The sequence below is a fragment of the Lactuca serriola genome, chromosome 2, assembly GCF_051521515.1.
Source record: "Lactuca serriola cultivar US96UC23 chromosome 2, Lser_US96UC23_V15, whole genome shotgun sequence".
Taxonomy (NCBI): domain Eukaryota; kingdom Viridiplantae; phylum Streptophyta; class Magnoliopsida; order Asterales; family Asteraceae; genus Lactuca; species Lactuca serriola.
The window spans coordinates 111,769,998-111,795,640 of NC_136409.1; the positions used below are offsets into that span (position 1 = coordinate 111,769,998).

At 32.6% G+C, this 25,643-nt stretch overlaps 1 protein-coding gene across 1 annotated transcript; it reads left to right on the forward strand.

The window, feature by feature from the left end:
* Positions 1–6,125: 6,125 nt before the first annotated feature.
* On the forward strand, positions 6,126–7,523 carry LOC145086628 (chalcone synthase 2-like). Its single transcript, XM_079024446.1, has 2 exons — positions 6,126–6,321; positions 6,470–7,523. Exons 1-2 carry the CDS (start codon positions 6,144–6,146, stop codon positions 7,459–7,461), a joined length of 1,170 nt encoding a protein of 389 aa, XP_078880572.1. The 5' UTR covers positions 6,126–6,143; the 3' UTR covers positions 7,462–7,523.
* The last annotated feature ends 18,120 nt before the right edge of the window (positions 7,524–25,643 follow it).

Below are 25,643 nucleotides of genomic sequence, written 5' to 3' on the forward strand. Positions count from 1 at the left end.
CACAAGGTTGAGATCTGATGTCCAACTCTAAAAAGGCGCTCAAAACCTTCGAAGTCCCAAAATAAGATGGAAATGAAGCCCTAACTCTAAAATCATGAGATCTACTCATACTAATGGAAAAGATATGAACTTTATACCTTAAACAGAAGCTCCTTGATGTTTAGCAGCAGATCTAACAGCCTCTTCATGATCCTTGCTTGAAATCCTCGCCTTATCTACCAAAAATGCACCAAGGTTCTCAAATAATGGCTCAATACCCTCTTAAAAGCTCAAGGGGGCGATTAGAGTTTCTCTCAGTGAAGGGAAGCAGACGGGGAGCCACAAATGAGGCTATAAGTGTGTCCTTATATAGACCCAAACCCGAGGATTTACGGTTTCCGCTTACAACGTCTACTCGTCGAGTAGATCATTAAACCCACGTGGCCACACCTGCCTCTACTCGGCGAGTTGTAGCACCAACTCGTCGAGTAGATCAATAAACCTCAAAAATAAATTAGTAAAATAATATACCTGGGAATTCGGATATTACACCATAACTTGAGGACAAGTTAAGAATCTCTTCATGAACCACTTACATCAAAGTATAAACTAATACAATTATCTTATAACTTATAATATAACAGTTTGACCTAATTTAACACTTATCGCAAAACAATTATAATCAAATAATACAAATAATCATATTATCATATAATGACAACATTATCTTAAAATTTGATAATTGTCCCTTTTAATTTTGGATGATGGAAATCATTACCTTATCACAAAACATTTTTTTTAATAGTCAAATCAGTTTGTGGCGATGATTCTAATCTAAAACATGGCAAAAAAAAACTGAAAAAACATCATTCAAACAGTTTGTGGTGATGATTCTAATCCAAAACTTGGCCAAAAACTGAAAAAAAAAATCGTACACTGAACAGTCACCATGTCGTGGTCACCGGTCAGATTCCAAAAAAAAAAACGATTTTTCTTGCTTTGGAAAATTAACAGTGCATCAATATAATAGAAAACAATCCTAGGCTCTGATACCACTGTTGGGTTTTGAGCACTATAAGATTCCTATGGTGCACATGCAATCCTAGATGTTTTGGATCTACGTTTTCTATAATTATACATGCAATTTCATTTTTTCAAAGCACACACCCTAACTACTATACAATTAAAGATATACAACATAAAACCAAGTTAGATGAATCCCTCTTAGTGTAGCTTGTAGTTCTTGGCCTTCAAAAGCTTTAGCGCCTCAAATATGATGCCTCTAATGTGTCACAAATAGCAAATGCAAAGGAGGCTTATGAGAAGTGGCTAGGTAGCTCAAAATCGGTTATGACTCTTTTTAGACTGCATGGGGGCCAATTTTGGTGACTTTGGGATTGCTTTTATAGTGTGGCAAAGCCTAGGGTTTCATCCATGCAGACCCTAATTCACATGACCCTTCATATTTCTTAGGTTACATGGGTTAAACTTTTATGGACTATCATATAGGTTTAGCCCACCCTAATAAACCTTGGATTATAAGCCCAACTATAAGTATTACTGATTTACTTAATCATTCCCCGTATATTTAATCAGTCTCTTTGATAACTAAATTAATTATTGATCAATACTAATTAAATAATATGATTTTTCAATTAATATATTATACTTATAATATATTAATAAATTACAAATAACCTCTTTTCAAAAAATTCATCCTATCAAATTGCTCTGGTGAAGGCAACCCATAAGAACCATGCTACTATCCGGTCAAGTATATACCAATTACAGTTATGAGCTTAGACACCTAATCCAACACGTATAACATATAAGGGTATGGAAACTATATAATTCCGTTGTGCCACCAACCTGATGTCTAGAGTAATAATATATTCTAACACTGAGTGAAGATGGTCTATTTTTCGATGATTCGACTGTCAATAGTGGGAAAGGAGGAGGGTTGTGAGGGAAATGTAATCCAATAACCATATTCTAATAAAAAAATAGGTTTATTCTCCTTTTGCCATTTGTCATCGTATTAGGTACCCTAATTAATATAATGTTATTCATCAACTTATTCATTCTACATTTCAAATTTCAAATTTCAAAATTTTCATTATAATTATATTAAATTAATAACATTAGAATAAACATGAAAATAACATTAATATAAATTATAAGGTCACGTATTTATTTAAATAAACGATTATAATTTTATATAACTAAAAAAATATCTCTTAACTAACAGTTTAACTAAAATAATCGATTAATGATTTTGATTTTTTTATTATGAAAATTTAAATAGTTTTAAAACTGTGGTTCTCATGGGTTATAAATTAGAATATATATATATATATATATATATATATATATATATATATATATATATATATATATATGTTCAGGTTCATTTGAAACCATTCTAATTTTGTGAGACCGTGAGACCAAATCTAAAAATAATTTTAAAATGCAAAATAAATGGAAAAATCCAAAAATTCTTTTTTTAAATATTATTTTCGGAACTTGAATTAATTAAAAAAATTAAAAAAAATTCCATTTTTTTTTGAAAAATACGTGAAATATTTAATAGAATATTACACTGACATATTCTAAAAAATAATTTTAAAATACCGAATAAATGGAAAAATCTAAAAATTATTTTTTTAAATATTATTTTCGGAACTTGAGTTAACTAAAAAAATAAAAATAAATTCCATTTTTTTTTAAAAATACGTGAAATATTCTAATAGAATATTAAACTGACATATTCTAAAAAATAATTTTAAAATGCAGAATAAATGGAAAAATCTAAAAATCATTTTTTTAAATATTATTTTCGGAACTTGAATTAACTAAAAAAATAAAAAATATATAAAAATATATTCAATTTTTTTTTTTAAAAATACGTGAAATATTCTAATAAAATATTACACTGTACATATTCTAAAAAATAATTTTAAAATGCAAAATAAATAGAAAAATCCAAAAATCCTTTTTTTAAATATTATTTTCGGAACTTCAATTAACTAAAAAAAATTTTAAAAAATAAAAAAAAATAAAAAAAATAAAAAAAATAAAAAAATGCGTCTCACGGTCTCACAAAATATAGGTGGTCTGAAATGAACTTAATCATATATATATATATATATATATATATATATATATATATATATATATATATATATATATATATTTGCAAGAATAATCCAAGCTTTCTAGTGATGGGCAGTTCTATGTTAGAGACATTCGTAAGCTCATCGACTCCAAAGTCACCGTTGGGACTAATAGTATAACTGTTTGGGTGAATCTTGTCCCTTAAAAAATAATATGCTTTGTTTGGAGGGCTAGTTTGGATGGTATCCCTTCCTCCATGGCTCTTTCAAAGAGGGGTGTGGGTGTTGCTTCTACCAAGTGTCTCTTTTGCATTAATGGTGTGGATGATACGGATCACTTGCTTATTGCTTGCGATCTCGCTAAGGAGGTGTTCAAGTGGATTTTTAAGTGGTGTGATGTCCCTTTCGTCTCTTTCTCTTCGGTCTCTGAAGCTTTGAATTTTGCTGCTAAGTGGGGAAACTGCCTAAAAAAAGGAAGGTCTTTCTTGCCATATTGTACGAAGGTCTGTGGTGTATTTGGAAGGGCCGGAATGATAGGCTTTTTAATCAGGTGCCTACAACCATTTCTAAAGTTGTGGACAACATTATAACTATGGTCTTTGGGTGGGTTAAGCATAGGGGTAATTTTGGCAATTGTAATTGGGCGAATTGGTGTTGTTCCCCGTTTAGTGTCTTGTAGATTTGCCCTGGGCGGGGGGTGTGGGAGTTTGTGCTGCTTTGGGGTTGTGATTTAGCTTAGTTGTTTGCCAAGATCTTTTCCTTGTAAGGCTTCGGCCCTTGTTTCTTTTTTATAAAATTTCGCCGTTTCAAAAAAAAAAAAATAATAATAATAAGTAGCGATGCTGACACATGTAATTCCATTGCTAAGATATCATTAAATGGTACCTAATTCATTACTATATTTCTTTAATTAATAACATCGGTCTCTAATCGCTCGTGCGTTATTCCTTCTTTTATTCTGATACTAGTTGTGAGACCCGTATATTATACGGGTTAATTAAAACAAAATGTTAATATAAATGATTAAATGGAATTTTTATTTGAATTTGAAATTTAAAATAACTGAAAATTATGAAAAAAAAACATGCAAAAAATAAATAAATTAAAATTATGTGTTTAGTTATTAGATTTGTGTACTAAACGGATAAATTATAACAAAATGTTAAACACAAAGGTTTAAACTGTAAATTTATTTGAATTTGAAATTAAAATTTAGAATTTGAAATTAATAGCCATTAAGATAGGTTTAATTTATGGAAACTAAATTAATGATATATTGAAAATGAAAAATGAAGTAAATGACAAGTGGAAAATAAATATATCTCAAAACTATAAAAAAATGGCATGTGGTCAATTAAATGGAAGAATGACAAGTAGCAAAATGATTCTTATTTATTAAGGTAGATCATTTGTTGCCGAGCTTGTCCATGAGACCATCACTAACATTCAGTTTCTATAGTGACATAAATTATTGTTTCTTAATAAATCTCTAATATTTTAATACACATTTCTCAAAATGTAAGAGTTATTGAGAAAAACACGTATCCAGCAGTACAAGGATACAATAATTATGTGTTTTGTTTGGGTAGCTGGGTTTTTTGGAAGTAGATGCAATGAATATGTTTGCACCAATGGAAGTCGAGAGACATACTTCTTTCGCTGTGTTTCATTCGGCATCCCCAACAAACCTTTCAAGGCTTTTTCTGGAAGGAAATGCAATTAATATTTGCTCCATTGCAGGAAATACTTCTGTTAGTTGGGTCTCATGATGCATCCCTTCTGCAAATTCCAATTTCACACTCAAAATCTATCCTCACCAAATCAAAAATTTTAGAAACGTACCAAATAAATTAATGTAAGTTTTTATGATAAAAAAAATATGCAAATTAAAATTATATGTTGTAGGTATACAAAATTTTATGTAACTGGGAATGAAACCAGTCATTCTCAAAATTTTATCTCGGTAATATATTATCTTACTAGTTTATAACCCGTGGATATCAAGCGTATAAAACTAATTAATTTTTTATAATAAAATTTCAAAATTATTAATTAATTATTTTAAATAAATTATTAATTACGAGATATTTTTATTAGTTATGTGAAATTATAATCGTTGATTGAAATAAATATATAAAATTAATTTTTAATATATATTAGACTTTTTTTGTGAATTAGTGAAAACGATAATATAAAATTGAAAATTGAAAATTGAAAATGGAGAATAAATACATTGACAAGTAACATCACATTAATTAGGAGGTCTAATAAATTTAAAAGAAATAACTAATAGATTGACAAGTGGCATCATATTAATTAAGATGTCTAATATATTGACACACTAGGTGTGAGCCCCATTTATTACATAGGTGTATTTAAAACAATTAAATATATATAAACATTTGAGAAATTTGAATTTATAAGAAAAATGAGAAAAATATTGAATTACTAAAATTAAAATGTTTTTTTTCTCTTTTAAATTTAAACAAATTATTTAGATAAAATAATCAAAGCAAATTAATGAGATTTTATTTTAAAATTTTAAAATTATAAGGAAAGTCCATTAATGAAATTGATATGATTTATTATTAAATTTAAATACCATATGGAATTAAATAAAATAGGAAAACCATAAAATTACATATGGAATAAAAATTAATTCAAAATAACCACAAAATGACATGTGGCAAAATGAATGAGAGTGTGACAAGTGGAAAAAAAAAACCTTCATTTATTACAGAAGATGGCAAAATGACGACTTTTTATTAGTATAGAGATATGTTTTGGTTTGATATACCGGATATGCCATTTCTATAGTACAAGTCAAAACAAAACTTACCCAAACCAAAAATATTCGTGCTTTATTTGTTAAACAAGAAGAAGGATTAAAAGATTTAATTCATGAGGGTGGCTTTGTTAGCAAGTGTTAGGTACCAACATCCTAATGCGAATTTGAAATACCCGAAGTATAAATTACCACCATACAACCATCACTCAACACACAAATTCCAATCTCAGAGTGCTCAACACCATTTTCAGCATCACCTGAGAATGGTTAACATTGAGGAATTCCACAAGGCCCAAAGAGCCGAAGGTCCAGCAACAATTCTTGCTATTGCAACCGCAACCCCACCTAACTGTGTTCTTCAAAGCACATATCCAGATTCCTATTTTAGTGTTACAAAAAGCGAGCACATGACAGAACTCAAGGAAAAATTTAGACGCATGTGTACGTTATATATATATATATATATATATATATATATATATATATATATATATATATATATATATATATATATATATATATATATCAAACCATTCATGTCGATGTGTGGTTCGTATTGTTAAATTGATTCTTTTTGGTAATGTTTCAGGTGACAAATCCATGGTCAAAACACGATACATGTACTTCACAGATGAGATGTTACAAGAGAAACCAAACATTTGTGCCCACATGGCACCATCATTAGACGAAAGACAAGATATTTCAATCGTGGAAATACCAAAGCTTGGTGCAGAAGCTGCAACTCACGCCATCAAAGAATGGGGCCAACCGAAGACAAAGATCACCCACGTCGTGTTTTGCTCCATAAACGGTGTTGACATGCCTGGAGCTGATTACCAGCTCATAAAGCTCCTTCGCCTTAATCCTTCGGTGAAACGTGTGATGTTGTATCATCAAGGGTGTTTTGCTGGAGGCACTGTCCTTCGCTTAGCCAAGGACTTAGCTGAGAACAATAAGGGTGCTCGTGTATTGGTTGTTTGCTCCGAGATAGTTGCAGGAACTTACCGTGGACCTGGTGAAGCTCATCTTGATGGCCTCGTAGCCATGGCTTTGTTTGGTGATGGCGCAGCTGCGGTCATTGTAGGTGCTGACCCTATTCCTGATGTTGAAAAGCCACTTTATGAAATCGTTTCCGGATTCCAAACGATTCTCCCGCAAAGTGAGGCTGCAATTGAAGGGCACCTTCGTGAGGTTGGGATTATAATTCAACTACTTAAAGATGTTCCTGGACTTATAGCAAAACACATTGAAAAAAGCTTGGTTGAGGCCTTTCAACCCTTGGGCATTGAAGATTGGAACTCACTTTTCTGGATTGCACATCCAGGTGGCCCTGCGATCTTAGACAAACTGGAGGATAAACTAAGCCTTAAGCCTGAGAAACTAAGGGCCTCACGACAGGTTCTCAGTAAATATGGAAACATGTCAAGTGCTTGTGTCTTGTTTATACTAGATGAAATGCGACGCTCTTCGGCTACATATGGGGCTAAAACCACGGGAGAGGGTCTGGAGTGGGGTGTGTTGTTTGGGTTTGGACCCGGTCTCACCGTTGATACCGTGGTCCTCCATAGTGTGTCTATTTGATAAGCTTATCGTGGTTTAGTTACGCATGGATGTGGGGTATGGTGTACCAAAATCTTCTTAGCTTGCATTAAATAATTTACATTGTACCTTTTCAGCTTTTTATCATGCCAATAAATAATAGCAAAGATCTTTTGTGTGTTATTTCGTTACAACAACAAAATTCCTACTTAGTGATAAAAATAATATAGTCGTTGTTGAAAAATAGTCACTAAGGCCGAGTGGTATACTAAGCACGAGCATGTTCATGGTTGAGCTGGTCACGAACAATGGACGTACACACTACCTCGTTGTTTCATGGTGGCTCGTTGTCGTTTAGGCTCGTGTTCGGCACAACGGAATCGCACGCCCAATCAAGTTGAAGCCCTCAATTTGACCGTTACTATAACTGTTGAACGGCTAGTTTGTTTAAAAATAAATAAATAAATAAAATTAACCAATTTATTTACTTATAAATACAACACTTTTTACTCCTTATTTTTTACACAAATCTTTTCTTTCTCTATACACAAACTGCACACTACATCTTCACAACCAACAACCATGGATCCCAACCAAAATATCCCTCCTAACTACAGAAATCGCAAACCCGATAACGCTTTTGCGTTAGATACAACACCTCACAAATTCCCGACTATGAAGTCACCTCAAGGCGGTTTTACAATCTACTTCAAACCGATTCCCCTATCCAACAAACACCACTTTTCAACAACAACATTAACATTTTCCGTCTTTCCAACAACAAATTTCACAACAATACCAACAATTCTAACAACTACAACAACTCCAACAACAACGACCACCAATTTCACAGCCACCAAGCTCACAACCACCTCTTTCGCCGGATTTTGTTGCGGAAACGCAACCTTCACCACCACCTCAACCAAAAAAGAAAAAAAGGATAAAAATCGGTCCGACCCACTACCACCCAAGAAAGGTTCCCATGGACAAAAGAAGAAGAAGAAAAGTTAGCAGAGGCTTGGGTGGCGACTTCCGAAGATCCAATCGTAGGAGATAGTCAGTCTTACGAAAGTTTTTGGGAGAAAGTCTGAGCCATTTTTTACGATTTAATGGAAAGTGAAACTCGAAATGCCGATTAAATTACGTCGAAATGGCGAGATATTCGACTAAAATGCACCGAGTTTGGAGGAATCTACAACAACCTCCTAAACATACGCAAAAGTGGCTCGAACGATTTTGAGGTTTTCAAGGCAGCCATGGAGCAATTTGAAAAAATAACGCCAACACGCAAAACTTTTCCATATACGAAATCGTGGCTAAAATTGAAAAACGCTCCAAAATGGAAAGAGCAAACGGAAGGAAGTTTGTAATCTACCGCTTCAAAGTGTTCGAGAAACCCCGATGGAACTTCCCAACAATCAGACGACCGAACACACATCGACATCAACGACGATCCGTAAGATCTTCAAAACGAACAACCTCTTCGTCGGCCCATTGGAAGAAATAAAGCAAAAAAAGCGGCTGCAACATCTTCAAACTCTAGTGTTATGGATATGTTTGGCGATAAATTTGAACGATATGAGCAACTTCAAGAAACGAAGGCCGAGGTGATACGAGTGGAGCAAAAAATGATTGAAGCACAAGCATCATTTCAAGAAGCACAAGCGACGATCCAAACAAAAACCGATATGGAAATCTTGAAAATGAAAGGGGACGACTACGACGGCGAAGACTTGAAACTTTTCCTCGCGATGAAAGAGTCGGTTCGAGCCCGACGTAAGTGTATGGGGTAGTTTATTTTATTTATGGTTGGAATTTTTAGTTTTTTTAATGTTTTTTTTTTATTTTTTTATTTTAAGTAATGTAATTTTTATTTTTTTATTTCAATTAATGTAGTTTTTATTTAATGTAATTTGGTTTTTTAATTTAATGGAAAACTAGTATTAAAAAACTGATTTTAATGTATTTTTGAATTAAATTTAAATAAAAAAAATAAGGTGGAGTTGTGTGTTTAGTAGTAGGTATCCATTGGTTAGTGGTAGGGAATGTGATGCTAATATGACACCCACCACATATGTGGTATGTGGTGGTTATAACGTATGGTCTAAAATGATTTAGTGATCAAAATTTTGGTGGTCACTTTCCATTGTTATAGGTCCGTATCAAAATGTATGAGCGCTTACTATACTATGTAATGAAAAATAATGGTGATATAATTTTTATGACCATTAATTCTTATTTTAATAAAAGAATAGGTTTATTTTTTGTTGACATATATATATATATATATATATATATATATATATATATATATATATATATATTATTAAAACTCTTTTTTAATATTATATATCACATATCATGTCACTTGTCGACATATTAATTATCCTTTTCAATTTTCAAATTTTAAATTTTCACTCTAATTAACTTAAACTTATAATTGATTATTCATTTCATATTCAAATTTTAAATTTTACATTACATTAAATAAATAATTGATTATTCATTTTAAATTTCTTCACTCTAGTTATATTAAATTAATTACATTAGATTGAAAAATAAAATAAAATTAATAAAGATTATAAGGTGATATAACTTCATACATTTATTTAAATCAATGATTATAATTTTATATAACTAAAAAAATATCTCTTAAATAATAGTTTATTTAAAAAAATTGATTAATAGTTTTGATTTTTTAATATGAAATTTAATTAATTTTATAATCGTGCTTCTTATAGGTTATAAATTAGTTAAATATATATAATCACTATTCAATAAAAATCATCGCTATTTCATCTAACTAATGACATGTTTATAGATCGGGGTAAAAGTCATTTATTTTGATAACTCTTTTATTAAGTATAGTAAAAGTCATTTATTTTGATAACTCTTTTAGTAAGTATAGTTACCAAATATATAGTCATTAAATATTTAATGTTTAAAACAAAAAAAAAATGGCCACCAAGTACAAAAAAATGGTCAATAAATAAAACATTATTTACCAAAGAGGTTCTAACCTAGCGGTATCCGATATGTATCTGATGTTACGCTCTTTCATTGAGATCGGTGTGTGCACAGGAGAATTAATTAAGGAGTAATAATAATAATAATAATAATAATAATAATAATAATAATAATAATAATAAAACATTATTTAATACATCTATAAGATATAATATTCACTTTTGCACATATATTAAATAAATGATATTGAAGATTTGAAGTAGAAATCTTAAGATAACTAAATATTAGGGTATTTTCGAACACGAAAAGAGTAAAATAATAATTAATACTTCTGAGTTTCAATGCTTACTCTTTTTTTTTTTATTTGGATACTCGAAAATGACACATCGACGCACGCCAAATAAGAGTTAAAAGAAGGGAAATCTTCGAAAAAGTCGTAATGTTTTGACTCAGTTTATGGTTTAGTCCCAACTTAATTTTTTTAATGAAAAAGGAGAGAATACTAGCTAATATAATCAGTTTGACCTTTTTAACCTACTGAACCGATAAGTGATGATGTGACATCTGACCTGGCTATAACTGCTGATGGCAGCTAATAATACATGCCACATCAACTTTTTTTATTTTATTTAAAAACTAGGTTATAACCCGTGTATATACAGGACAGCTTAAAACAATTTTGAAATATTTTTTAAAAGAGAAAAAAATAGTTTGCGGTGAAGCTGGATCAATCACCTACAATTTTGAAATTTAGTAAACCTTAAAAATAATATTACATTTACAGACATTTATTTTTGTTTTTAAAAACTTAGATGTTTTGTTTGTAACTATATGGTTGTTAATTTTTGTAATGTGTTTTTAAGATAACAACGTTCTTTATGTCTAAATTAATGATAATCGATTAAGTATAATGAGATATATAATTATAAAAGTTGAAAAAAAAAACAGTTTGAAATAGGAATAAATTCAAGAACCAGGATTTAAATACATGGTTATCAAAACACTTCCTCATATACACTTACAATCTACTCTAAGAAATGAAGGTTTTTTTGTCGTTTGTCACATTCTCATTCAATTTGTCAAATATCATTTTATGGTTATTTTGAATTAATTTTTTTTTCACATGTCATTTTATGAGTTTTTCTATTTTATTAAATTTCATATAATATTTTAATATAATAGTTACAATAAATGTAGTACTAAATGAATATCATCTTCATTAATCAACTTACCTTTTAATTTTAAAATTCCAAAATTAAAATTCATTAGTTTTTTTGTTTATTTATTTAAATTATTTGTTTAAATTTAAAAGAAAAAAAAAACATTTCTATTTTAATAATTCATTATTTTTTCTTATTATCTTATAAATTCAAAGTTTTCAAATATTTTGACCAAAATATTTAAATTTTTTCTAAATTAATCCATGTAATAGATGAGCCTCATAACTAGTTCCTAATAAAATAAAATCCTACAAACAAATATTGTCTTTCTAAAATCCTACAAACAAATATTGTCTCTCTTTTTATAAGTCCTTAAACCAATATTCCCAGCTCATACCACAAATTCCAAGATGTCGTTTTTACAAGACCGAAGGATCACGCTGGTTAAAATTTGGTTAATCCATGTTGTCCTTCCATAGTGGAATAAGTAGGTGAGGTCTGGAATCTTTTTTAAAACCACAGAGTTAAAGAACATTAGTGTATGATTAGGTAGTTTATCACTTTGTGCTTCTTTCTTTTTAGCTTAGTGGAATTAATTCAGAAGAATATAAATGACAACATGCATGTAAATCATAATATATAGCAAGTTCCAATTTGAAAGGCTTTGTGAGCTTACGATCTCCACATCGTAGTATAACCACCCATCTACAAGTAGAACCATGTAAATTATTTATATACTGATTTGTTAGTCTTGTATCCAAAATTTAATCCGGCAATTGAGCAAGTAGTTCAAGATAGCTTGGTCCAAAAAAGGATAGAAGGATTTTGTTTCGTTTAAAGGATTAGACTGTTAACCCATCTCTCCACCAGAGACAAAGATTAACAATGAAAGCCCTACATAACACAAAGTATAAATGAACACATAAAAAAATCAAAATAACTACAATCAACAAACAAAAAGTGATTTTAAAATCACCTTTCAGATTTACACCTGATACAACAAAATTGACTTTATGGTTTCAAATTCAAACATTTTACCTTTACACCAAGTATTTGAATTTGTATATACCCATTAATTTGGGATGAAAGGGAAAATTTTAGATGCTTATAGATAATAGAAATATCACTTTAACGCGTTATTGTAGACGGATACTCCAATCTTACCATGGAGAAACCATAAAAACTAATCAGATTGATGCATTATAATTGCCGACACTTTATTAGAATGGTTTGAGTTGGAAGGCACCTATAGAAACTCTAGTAACTTTATGGACTGAATCTAAGAAAAATGGTATGTTAGTTTGTTTCATTTCAAAATATGAGTAATCAATTATACCATTGTCTACTGTCGAAAAAATGCAATACGAATGATAATTGTGACAAACCGTTATTTTCAACTATGTAAAAGTCAACAAAAGTCAACCAAGATCAACAAATGTCAGATTTCTTGATTTTTTTAAATTATTAACGCTAAATTAGTAATCTTGATATGTATGAACCTTTTATTAAAAGTGTTGTAAAAATTAGAAGTAAGAACACTCAAACGAAATTTCGCATCTACACCCCACCGAAATCCCTCGGACTAGCCACTTGCCTCGCACCGAGAACCGTTTTCGTCCAAGAATATTCAGTCCGGAAATGAGCCTTCTGACCGTAAACTCCCTCCTGAACGCAAACGTCTTCGGACAACAAACCCTATTTTCGGCTGCAAATGTCTTCGGACCGCAAACAGAGTCGGTCCAATCACAACTTCTCGGATTTTGTTCTCGGCCGAAAACCCAACTTCTATCCCTTGGGCTCGCATTTTTAGAAGATAAGGTGCATGTTCCAATGAAAATGTCACCTCAAATTATCTTACTATAAATGCTTAAGGCGGAAAACTCAACCTCATTTTCACACTTCACATCGAAATATCACCACTTTCGTCTCAAGAACACAATCGAAATCACCATTTTTCCTCTCATGTATCATGCGAAATATCACTTGAATCTTCTTAGGATCTTGTGGGAATCATCAAGTGTTCTTAACATCTTTCGAAATCACCTTCCAATCTTGTTAATTCCAGCCAGAGACATCCAAAACCTCCTTAAGAACACCAAGAACATACCAAGAACACGGAAAACACCTACAAACTATTCTAAGGCTTATTGTAAGTTTTCTTATAATAATTAAGTGTTGTCTAACACTTTAGCTTAGTATTTAATTTATTTTTATATGATTTAAATACGATATCGTGTGTAAATATTATTAGGATACAATAAACTATACATGTTCTAGCCCGGGGATGTAATGCAACCTAGTTGTACCCAACCAAAAACACGCACACGAGGTGAGTTCATACCCCTACGTTTTCATAATTTTTAACTTTTTTAGTGAGGGAGGGGGGATACATGTAAAACACAAGAAATCTTGTGTTTAAAAATATAAAATATTTATTATATTTTTTATCATTAACATGCATTTGAATATGAAACTACTAGATACGCCAACAACGCTACTATTAAATATCTTAAGTCTCAATGGTTTTTACATCAAAAGATCAAATGAACTATCTTACAAACTTATAAACTATAACAGGTATAGTTTATGGAACTAACGGACTATGTTTACAAAGTTCAGGTTAACACATAAACAAAAAGGTTTTCCACTTTATTACTAGTAAATTTGTTGAAGCTATTTGTGAGACGCCTTCATGTACTTATCTAAGTACCAACAAAGTCCCCAGAGTCTCTTGTAGGGAGAACGTGAATTTGTGTATAGATCTATACGGGACTGACACTACTAGAAAAACAGCCTTTTACGACGCTCATTGCACGTCGTAAAAGGCTCAGACGACGCGCAAATGCGTGTCAAGGAAGGCCCTGTCATAAAGAGAGACGACGAGCTTTTGCGCGTCGTCTATAGACGACGCGCATTTACGGCGCTTATTTACGACACACAATTACGACGTGCGTTTACGACACGCAATACGTATCAAGGAAGGCCCTGTCATAAAGGAAGACGACACACATTCGCGTGTTGTAACCTTACTTAGCCAAATTCAACTCCAAGTTTTTACTGCATCTTGTTGATAATGCTGCAAGATTTAAATCAAGTGGCTTCATATTCCTTTCTTCCATCAACTTTACCTGATGCACAAAATACACAGAAACAAAAAAAAAACATTGTAGAGGAAGGGGTAATTTGGGAAAATGTGAGGGGTATAATATAATAAGAATGCAAAGACTTAATACCACTTTCATGCCATCATGGAAACGTGTTGTCACTACTAGAAAGTAGAAACTAACTAGATCAGTTTTTTATCGGTTATGATTGTATCTATTTTTAGTTTTTTTATCGGTTATGATTATATATGTTCAGGAATTAGGAGACATTTTCAACTTACATAATAATCTTTTTATTTGTAATTTTTATTGCATCCATTGAATCTTTTTGGCTGTAATTTAAATGTATATATGTAATCATTTTTTGTTGTAATTTTATTTTGATCCATGTAATATGATTTTTTTCAGTGACACTCAAGGTTGAATGTTTTAGTTATCATGATTATTAGTATTATATCTTTTTATATATCTCAGATTTATTAAAAAAATGGATTTTTTACCAAACGGATATCCATCGGGTTCCTCGTATCTAACTAGTTTTCTTTTACCCGAATCAATATGGAAACAAAAGTTGTATTTTATAAAATTACCCAAAATTACGAAAAACCAAAATATTTTGTTAAGTTATGATGTACCTCGATGTAGATGAAGTGTTCAACTTTTTCAATAAGAGAAATGTAAGCTTTGTGAATGCTCTCTTCAACTTGACTTGTCCCAGCTGACCATTGACTCACACTCCTTAAAACCTACAATTGAGAAATGTAAAAACCAAAAAATCTAATCCAATAATATATTTAATCATAAATAAAAAAAATACCTGACAACGACAACCAACACAAGGACCAACATGACCTGTTTCATCAGCAGAAACAACCATGTTACCTAGCATATCTCGAGTTGAAGTTTAAGATGATTAGTTTATTTGGAGTTAGTTACACTTTACCTAATGTTGATTAGTTTCTTGTATCTACGCCTTTGTCTACCAGCTCCAACAACCCTTATACATGTAAAGGACTTGAAAGGGTAAAATTTAAAGACTACATATCCACTTACAGTGAAAGACAAAAGCCACCAGGCCAGCATCTCAGTGTACCAATCTATCATGGCCATGACATAAACAAAACTCATTTTAATAAAACTAATTTCATTAAAATAACGAGCTAAACAACAAATCATTAATTTCAATTGATAAAACTTAATTTAAGGATAAAGTAGATTTACCCGATATGCTATCAAAGATCAAGTGTTCTAAATTTGCTTTGTACTTTTCAAATAGGTTCCCCAAAAAAAAAAGAAATCATTAATTTCAATGCACTTGTCAGTTTCTTTTATGTTAACGCTACCTGATGAGAGTAGTAGAATCATAACTAATGAATTCAAAGATAGTGAGACTAGAATATTATGATATAAGTTAATGAGAGTGCAAGTTACCATTTTTTTTATTCCTTCAATAAGATCCTCACCACCCACCAAATTAGATTCTGCAGCTCTAGCCTTCTGCAACTGCTCCATCAGCAAACACAGCTACACGCAAGACCTGCAAATAAAAATAGCTTACAAAGGAGAACCCAAATAAACCTCCAAGTCTCTTTAAATTAGAACTTGGTGAGATCACAATCCCTATGAGCATCAACTGCACATCAGGACAAAAGGGAACCCAAATAAACCTCAAGGACTAACTCATTTGAATGCACATAAGGAAATCTTGAATCACTAGAGGAAAAGGCATATCTAATGAGATCACCAGACCAACAGTAGGAAAGTATATGAGCATCAACTGAAACATCTTTCAGTTTGCCACCTCTGATCATAGATAACATAGGATATGAGTAAACAAATATAATGGTCTTGGTATTTGTATACGATTACATTACTTTATGGGACATTGTCAAGAAAACTGGTTCAGATTTGAACTCTTACCCCAAAATTTTCATTTAGGCTTCAAGTTTTATCTGCCGTTCTTACCTTCTAACACCTGTAAAAAGAGTAGAACTAGAAAAAACCCTATGGTACATACAGATGCAGTTACTCTATGCAACCAAACCAACCAATACTTTCTACATACATACATACAATACATATACATATAGATAGATATAAATACCACAAGAAAGAATAATAATAAAATAAAATAAAAAACAAAACTTGGGGAAAGGAGGGGTTCAATCTTGAATGTGTTGGATCTCTCCCATCATAATACGGTTGCTGGTAACCTTAAACCCAAGCAGATCCAGGTCGATCTGCCTCCCCTTTTTGCCTTTCTTTTTCCCACCACCACCACTTTTGCTATTGTGTCCCTCTGTTGCACCGTCAACATAAGAAACCAAAACATATCAATTATTTGTTCCAGGATTAATAACTAAAATTACTTGTCTTGACCCTCTCCTGCTACTGCTGCAAAAGACTCAACCCTGTCATTATACAAGCTTTTATTCCCACCTGCTAATATCATATCACAACGCAAATATATTTATTTACTACGTTACGCATAAAAAATAAATACCATCATAAACAGGATATAAATTTACCAAAATTATTTGGCATTTCCCCATGGTCTATAGCAGCAACACCACCTTGTTGAGTTTCTGCGGCTACACGTATCATCATGTTATTGTTGCCACCTTCAGTTTTAGGTACTTTTCTGTTGGAATTTGTATAGACTGCCTCCTGAGTCTCAGAAAAGAATGGTACTAGCTCTTGTGTTGAGCTAGAACTCTGCTTCCTCCTATTAGGAGACCTAGGAAATTACACTTGACTCTCTTTCAGGCGTCCCATTGTTGAAAAGCAAACCACCTGCATGAAAAATCAAGAAATGAGACTTTCTTTCCCTAACTTTTTACGAATTTGCCCTTACCTGACAAATTGTGCAGAAACTAAGTTCTTGATCAGCAGATGAAACAACTTCCAACTTAGAAGACATAAATACCCTTGTTTTCAAATAACCTGAAATAAAGTCCTTTGATAACCCCGATCCAGCATTCCCAATCTGCTCACCTAATGCAAGAAGCTCCTGCATATACACAAAAGGTCATTTTCGTAATTTGACTAAAAAAGAAACCAATCCTTGTATACCTCATAAGACATATGATCGATATCCATACTCATATCTCTATGATGATCAACTCTTCGTCCATAATTAGAAATATCGAGCATTGCAACACCTTTGTTATTAGAAACAAATAAATTAATAAAAGGAATTTCATTTTCTTGCATGATTTGATTATGAAGAGAGTAATATTTAATAATAATAATAATACATCTTCAGGAAGAACTCTTAAATGTGGAAAGCCATGTGGTTTTTCCAAGCTCGGTTAAAAGAGGGGTGTATGTAGAAGCTAGGGTTTATAAAAATCCACAGTTCCATTGAAGGAAAAAAGTTAGAGCATCAATAGAGATGAAGATTGAAACCTGCTTGAGATCTGGTCGAGATAAATCGGACATGACAAAGAAATTCAACGCATTGTTCTTCAATGTCAAATAAATTGAGAAGACGGTCTGATTCACCTGTCGTTTAATGAAATGATTCAAACAAAAGCCCTAATTTTAAAAGACGATAGCTATACTAAAAAAAAGAGTCAACATGAGAAGTATCAAGAGGTTCACATTACATTGGAGACGAATTGAGAAGTATTAATCAAAAGTTTCAAGATCTCTCTGCTACAATGGTTCAATCCCGCATTTTGATTCCGCCACAACCACCACAACGGTTTTGACGCTCGATTCAGTATAGGGAATAAACCATACAAGAGCTATCAAATAACCTTTGGAGTGAAATTAAAGAAACCGTGAAGATTTTAGTGGATAGATGAAGAGCGATTTTAGTGAAGAGATGAAGAGCTTGGGAGGGGACGAAATCGATTTCTAACTGAAAAGAATAATCTAATTGAATAGATAAACCTATTAAGGTAGCGGTCAGGGAGGTGAGACGGGACGCAATCATAGGTGTGGTGGAAGAGTCACATTCGTAGTCATCAGTGCGATGGAGGAGTCGCACACCCAATTGAGAGTGAAACGATTCTGTTATAAGTATTAGCTTATCGTTGGACGATTTGTAATGAGGAAGGCCTGACATCACCAGAGGAGAAGTGACCAAAGGCGAAGCAAGGTGAATCGTCCATTGTTTCAGAGCTAAGAGAGATGCGAGATTTTTTTTGTTCTTGAAAAAAGCCCTAGCTAAAATGGTCACAACGATTTTGTGGAATTTAGTATTTGGTGATGTTTTGGGATTTTTTGTGAGAGAAAAGAGGAGTGGTTATGATATTAGGGTTTTTTGGGTATTGATCAGGGAGTAGAGGGAAGAACGATGGAAACAATGCAGAGGACGAACGAGATGTTTGATTATACTGAAGATGAAGATGAGGGACCTAGGGCTTTTTCTTGCTAAGTAGAAGAGGCGGGGGGATTAATTTTTAGGATTCAATAGGCGGTGGTAATTTTCGTCGATTTCATTTCCCGCCTAAAACGCGTGTTTCACTTAAAAATTATAAAGTGACACCTTTACATGACGCACATTTCATGAAAAGCGCCCTCCTCATTTCTTTTTTTCTTTTCTGACACCAATTTTAGGGCGCGCACAAATACGTGCCCTCTATCCTTCAAATTTTGCAAAACTGACATTATCTTTTAGGGCACTTACAAATGCGCATCATCTATCAGCAAGTGTCATTTTTTGCGCGTCATTAAAGAGCTGTTTTCTTGTAGTGTGACAATCTGACACCTAAACTGCTAGCTACAGTTAGGCCAGCAGACCTATGGTGACAAATGTAATAATGATTCCAACGCCTGAAGAATGTCGTTTCAGGCCATCATGGGTCATCAGTATAGCTATAGGAACTCACATGGAGAAAAAAATGACTCATTTCCATAATAATATACTTTTGTTTAAACAGTCAAAAGGGGTATATACATTGCATCTAACTTACAGCGCAAACATAATTTCAGCTAGTTTTACTATAAATAAAACTAGGTATCATCAAACTAAGTTTGGAATTTATACTTGTACGTTCGGTCTTGGAACATTTAAGACTACAACCCGATTTTTAATAAGGAAAATATAGGATTTTCCAGGATCAATATCATTATTTTACAGGTGAACAGTTTACAGTTCGACATCCTGAAAACAAACTGCTTATCGAAAACAATGCTTTACAGTAAATTGGATGCAACTAGGAACATATTTACAAAAGATTCAACACGTATTTACAAACTAGTATAACATAAAGGACCCTTAATCGTTAATTTTATGGTTCCTTAGTCTATACATCAGATTTACATATTTATAAAGATCCGATAGACAGTGGAATGTGTGAATTCCGCCTTACTTCCTGTTCCTTGTTTGGTTGTGGGCTTACGGCAGAATCACCCGATCGACTGTCCATTCGCTCTTACTTATATGTAATTTGTATATATTAAAAATTATAGGAGGTAACAGTACGAGTCATACCAATTACAAGAATCAGAATTTCAAATCTTAGATTATAACATAAGAAGCTTATACTTTTTGATTTTTAAAGTACTAAGACTATAACTTATTTACTAAGAAAATAGTGGATTTTATGGAAGAAAACAACAATGTTTCAATAACAAAGAACATATCTTTTCCAACAAAATTCTTATGAACTCACCAACTTTAACGTTGACACTTTTTCAAACCACTTGTATTCTCAGGAAAGTTACCAGACAGGTACTCTCTCAGACGTTATGAAGACGAACCATAATAGCATTACGACATATCTTTTGCTATAGTTTTAATGTTAAACAAGTAATGTTTTGAACACAATGTAAATACTATGTTATTAATACAATGGTTGTTGTTGATTTAATTACTATCATACAATTAGTGTGATACTATACATGACATCCTCCACCCCCGAACGTTTCTGCCATTTCGGTTTGGGGGTGTGACAATAATTACATTTCAAAGCCTTAAAAAATTAAAGTGTCAACCGTTAAAACTTAATCAAATAGAAAACTCTTCATAACCAAGAACACAAATCAGTCTCACCACTTGATTTATATGGTTTGGTGATTATAGAATTTGGTTCTGTCATTTATCAAACATGTAGTGTGCAAAAAGAGTTATTGATTCAAGAGACCAAAAAACATATGTATAAGTAGATGAAGATGTTCTCTTTCCATCAGAAGACTTTGTTTATTTCACACCACCAAACCAGAACGGCGGAAACGTTCTGGGGCGGAGGACTTCATGTAAGTATCACAACACATGCAATATAGTAATCCAAGTACAAACAACCATTTCATTAATAAGTATAAGTTTTACATAAGTGTTTAAACATTACATATTCAAACACCAAAGTAGGTACAGTAGAAGACAAGAGTCGCGGTACTGTACTAGGTAGTCTTCTCAAGAGCTTCGGGAGTGTACCTGTCTACTGGATTCCTGAGAATACAAGTTATTTGAAGAGAGTAGATCAGCATTTAAGCTGGTGAGTTCATAAGTATTTTAGTTCTGTTAAGTATACTCTAGGTTCTTTGGAAAAGTTCACTGGTTCCTCCAGAAAATCCTATATTTCCTGAGGTGATAAACCGATAACCTCAATAGTTTCCCTCTGTAATTACTTAGTTTATATTAATTATGTACAACCTAATATCGAACTGACAGTTAAATGGGTGTATCTGCCCTAAGCCCACAACCAAACAAGGAACAGGAAGTAAGGCGGAAGTCACACATTTCACTTTCAATTAGATATTACTTATATATAACTCTGATGTAATAACTAAGGACTTACAGAATTAACCACTAAAGGTCTTTTATGTTATACTAGTTTACAGAGATTGAATGACTAAGTTTCATTTGATAAGTGGTTTAATTCCATAACCCGTTTCATTTGTAAAAGTGGTTTAATCCCATAACCGTTCCATTTGTAAAAGTGGTTTAATCCCATAAACTGTTTCCTTTGTGTAAGTGGTTAAATCCCATAAACCGTTTCTTTTGAAAGAGTGGTTGAATTCTATAAACCGTTTCATTTGTAAAATTATTCTTAGTTATATACGTTCTATGGTAAAAAAAACCTTAGTATTAATCTTGGAAAATATTATATTATCCATAATACTGCCTTGTGGTTTTAAATGTTCAAAAACGGAAGTACAAGTATATTTACCATACTTGATTTCATGATACGTAGCTTTTACTGTAAGTAAAAAACTACAGAAGGTATATTTGGTCGGGATGTAATTATCTTTTCTTACTGTTTTAAGAGAACTATATTACTTAGTAATTCACTCGTTGTTTTATCCATGTGAGTTCTATTAACCATACTAATATGACTGATATGCCTGCGGCGACGTTCTTCAGGCGTCAGAATGGAATGATATTTGACACCCTAGGCCTGCCGGCCAAACTATAGCGAACAGTAGAGGTGCGGGATTGTCAGTCCCATATAGATCTATACACAAATTCACGCTCTCCCTACAAGAGATTCTGGTTAATAGTGTTGGATTAGTGTCTAAGTCCATAACTATTTTGGTATGTACTTGACCCGATGGTGCATGGTCCTTTTGGGTTGCCTTCACCAAAGCAACTTGATTGGAGAAATAAATAGAAAGAGAGGTTATTATGATTTGTTAATATGTTATAAGAATAATATATTAAAGGAGAAATCATATTTGTTTAATTAATATTGGTCGATAATTAATTAAGAATTAGTTTTGTGATCAAATGTAATTAATTAAACTAGAGGGGCTGATTTGTAATTATGTGATAGTTACAAAATAAGGTAAGGATTATCTTATAAGTATGGTGGACGAATTTAAGGTTGGAAAGCCTTAGAATTCGAGTATGATAAGGATTCAAGGATTATCTTATTGGTTGCTTAATGGATAATCAACTAGATAAGGATAATGACTGAAACCCTATCTCTACACCTATATAAACAACCCCAAGGTCATGAATTCGTGGATTCCTTCCTAAGAAGTCCTAGATACGAATTCTAACCTCCCTCATCTCTCTATATACCTTCTCCACTTGCTTATGGTGTTTGTAAGCCATTAGAGGAGTGACACTTGTGACTCTCTGCTTTCCAAGGTCAATTCAAGGAGGAATTGGATTGTTATTGCTATATAACAATCAAGGTATGTTCTTAAACCTATTTACATGTGAATTCTGATTTCCATATGCTAGTATTAGGGTTCAAAGTCTTGGATTCAAAGTATGTACAATAGAGAAACCTAGATCCAAGCTTTAGGGTTTGTATGAGCACATAGGATGTCTTATGCCCAAAACCCATCAGTGGTATCAGAGCCATGATTGGTTTCTATTGTATTGATGCTTGATGTAACTGAAAATCGTGTTTTGGCCTCACTGTTCGACCTGACTCGGCGAGTCACTCTTGGACTCGGCGAGTCAGCCCTACTCGGCGAGTTCCAGAGGGTGACTCGGCGAGTCGGTGCGTCAGACAGTGCTTATCTCAGGATTTCTTGCTGTTTTTGCATTGGGATAATTACCTTATCATGTTAGATTAATACTAATCCGATTATATGATATATTTGACTATATTTTTAATCTAATTGAAGATATTTATCAATTAATAAGATAATTGTTTCCTTATAAGATAATTGATTAATTATTTTAAGTAAATTGATAAATTATTTTGCAAGAAATCATCAAATATGGATAATTATGTTAATTTGAATTATTTGTTATTTGATCCTTGTTGTTGTGAAAAGTTTCATATATGGCCCTTTAGGTTTTATAGTTTAAATTTGAACCCCAAAAGCTTTGTTGTTTTGAAATTTAAATAGTTGAAACCCTAATGTTTTGAAAAAGGTTTCAAAACTTGCCCTCAAGTTTTGGAATTTAAATTTTGATTAAATAGTTTAATTTTGATGCATATTTAAATTCTAAAGCCTAATGTGTTGAAATGTTTCAAAACTTGCCCTCAAGTTTTGGAATTTAAAAGTTGATTAAAAGTTTAATTAGGAATGTTAAATTCTAAAACTCTAGTATAGTTTTGAAAAAGTTCAAATCACACCCTTATGGTTTTATTGACTAATTAAGGTGTTTAATTAAAGAGGTTTAATAAATCCATAAAAGTTTAGGTTTACAATTTAAGTGAATTAAATGTATAATTGTTAAATTGAACCACCTAATATTTTAAAAGTGTAAAATACACCCTATGCTATATATAACACTAAAAGTCTAACATTATATATGTATGAGTAAAAGTCAGTCTTACCGTTAGTAGGCCTCATTCACGAAGCTAGTCTATAAGGGGTGTTTAAGGAAATTGCCTATAAAATGGCGATTGAATGGGTATCCACTCTTACCCACCGCACTCTTGACCAGTGGAGGGTCGTTAGCCGAACGGGTAGGATAGGACGAAACCTTCCTTTATAAGTATAATGAAGTATAAAAGTAACTAAATGTTTTCATATAATTCCCAATCTTAGTTACTTAGGCAAAAGTGAATTGATGCAATTCCATGAAATTACACTTTGTGCCCTTGCGAAGACGTTAGTGGAGCGTGTGTGGTTAACCGGCACACTAAATGGGTCTAAGCAAAGGTAGCAAAGGGTGACTCAATGTTTGTCATAGTTCGATGGAGCGTGTGTGGTTTACCGGCACATCGAATAGGTGACTGTAACATGTGAGGGCACCATGTAAGTTTGCATGGTTATTCACACCCGCTTTGTGATCCTCGGCATCCCAGTCACAAACAAGAGGCGCATATCGAGATTTAAACACGCCATTGAAAGTTCAATGAATCTCAAAGGATCTAGGAGTTTTCATAGATTTAAAACTTAAAAATAATTTTCGTTTTTCATGGTGGAAATTAGTGAATCGTCATTCACTTACCTTCAAATGTTCTGCAATTTGGGTTACGGCATCCCTCTCCCGAGTTGTAGAATATTGTGTTGGGTCCTAGCCTTGGAATTTCATTTGGGTGATTTACCAAGGACTCAATCAATCAACTAACTTGAATTCGTTTTCTCCCGTTTTGTAGATGTCAAAGTTCGACAACTATGGTATTCCCAAATCCCGTGGAACAAGCATTCCACATGAAGATGATATTCCACGATTCGATCGAGGATCAAGAAATCATGCTTCACTTCCTCCTCCTCCTCCAATTATTCTCCCTAACCCACAAGATTGTAAAATTGAAAGGTTCAATATCACTCAAGCCCTTTTGGCAAGTAAACATAAAGAAGGAAAGTCGGTGTGTGCACACGTCCTAGGGATGAAGTCGCGCATTGATAGACTAAGAATGATGGGATCCGTTGTTAGTGAAGAGATGGCTGTTGATTGGGTTCTTCAGTCACTTCCCAACTCATATAGTGAGTTCGTAAGAGAGTACTATATGACGAACCACAACGTGACCCTTATAGATCTCACCTATATGCTTATTGCTGTCGAATCAGCAATGGTTTGGCGCAATAGAAAAGCAAAGTTGATTGGTGAATCTGCCTTCAAGACCTCTATGGATATAGACAATGGCAATGGAAGACATGCAATAATCGAAAAGTTTGATCATAAGAGAAAGGCGATGTCTGAAGTAGTTCCATGTGTTATTCCAAAAGAGTCAATTTGCTTTTATTGCCAAGAGAAGGGGCATTGGAGACGAAGTTGCCCTAATTACCTAAGAGATCTAAGAGATTGGAGAGTCAAAGGTATGACTGCGCTTTAGGTAAAAATCCACTATCTAACTCCATTAAGTTCCTATTCATTGATTCTTAATACATGATGTAATAAGATTACATTTGAGTGTTTTGTAGGGTCGGTGAAAGGAAAGGAAGCTTGATAAGAGAGCAAGATGAATCTAATCACAAGAGATGGATCTCGATCGCATGGACTTGAAGATTAGATTTTGAGCTTAGAAAGTTATGATAGAGTTGTTAGAAATTTTCTTTTGTACATAGTTTTCAATGGATTTTGCATTGTAAGGACAAATTTTTTCCGCTGCTTTTATAAATTAAATAAATTTTGTTTGACTTATTTATTTGTTTACAATGAAATCGTTATGAAAATTGATGTTCG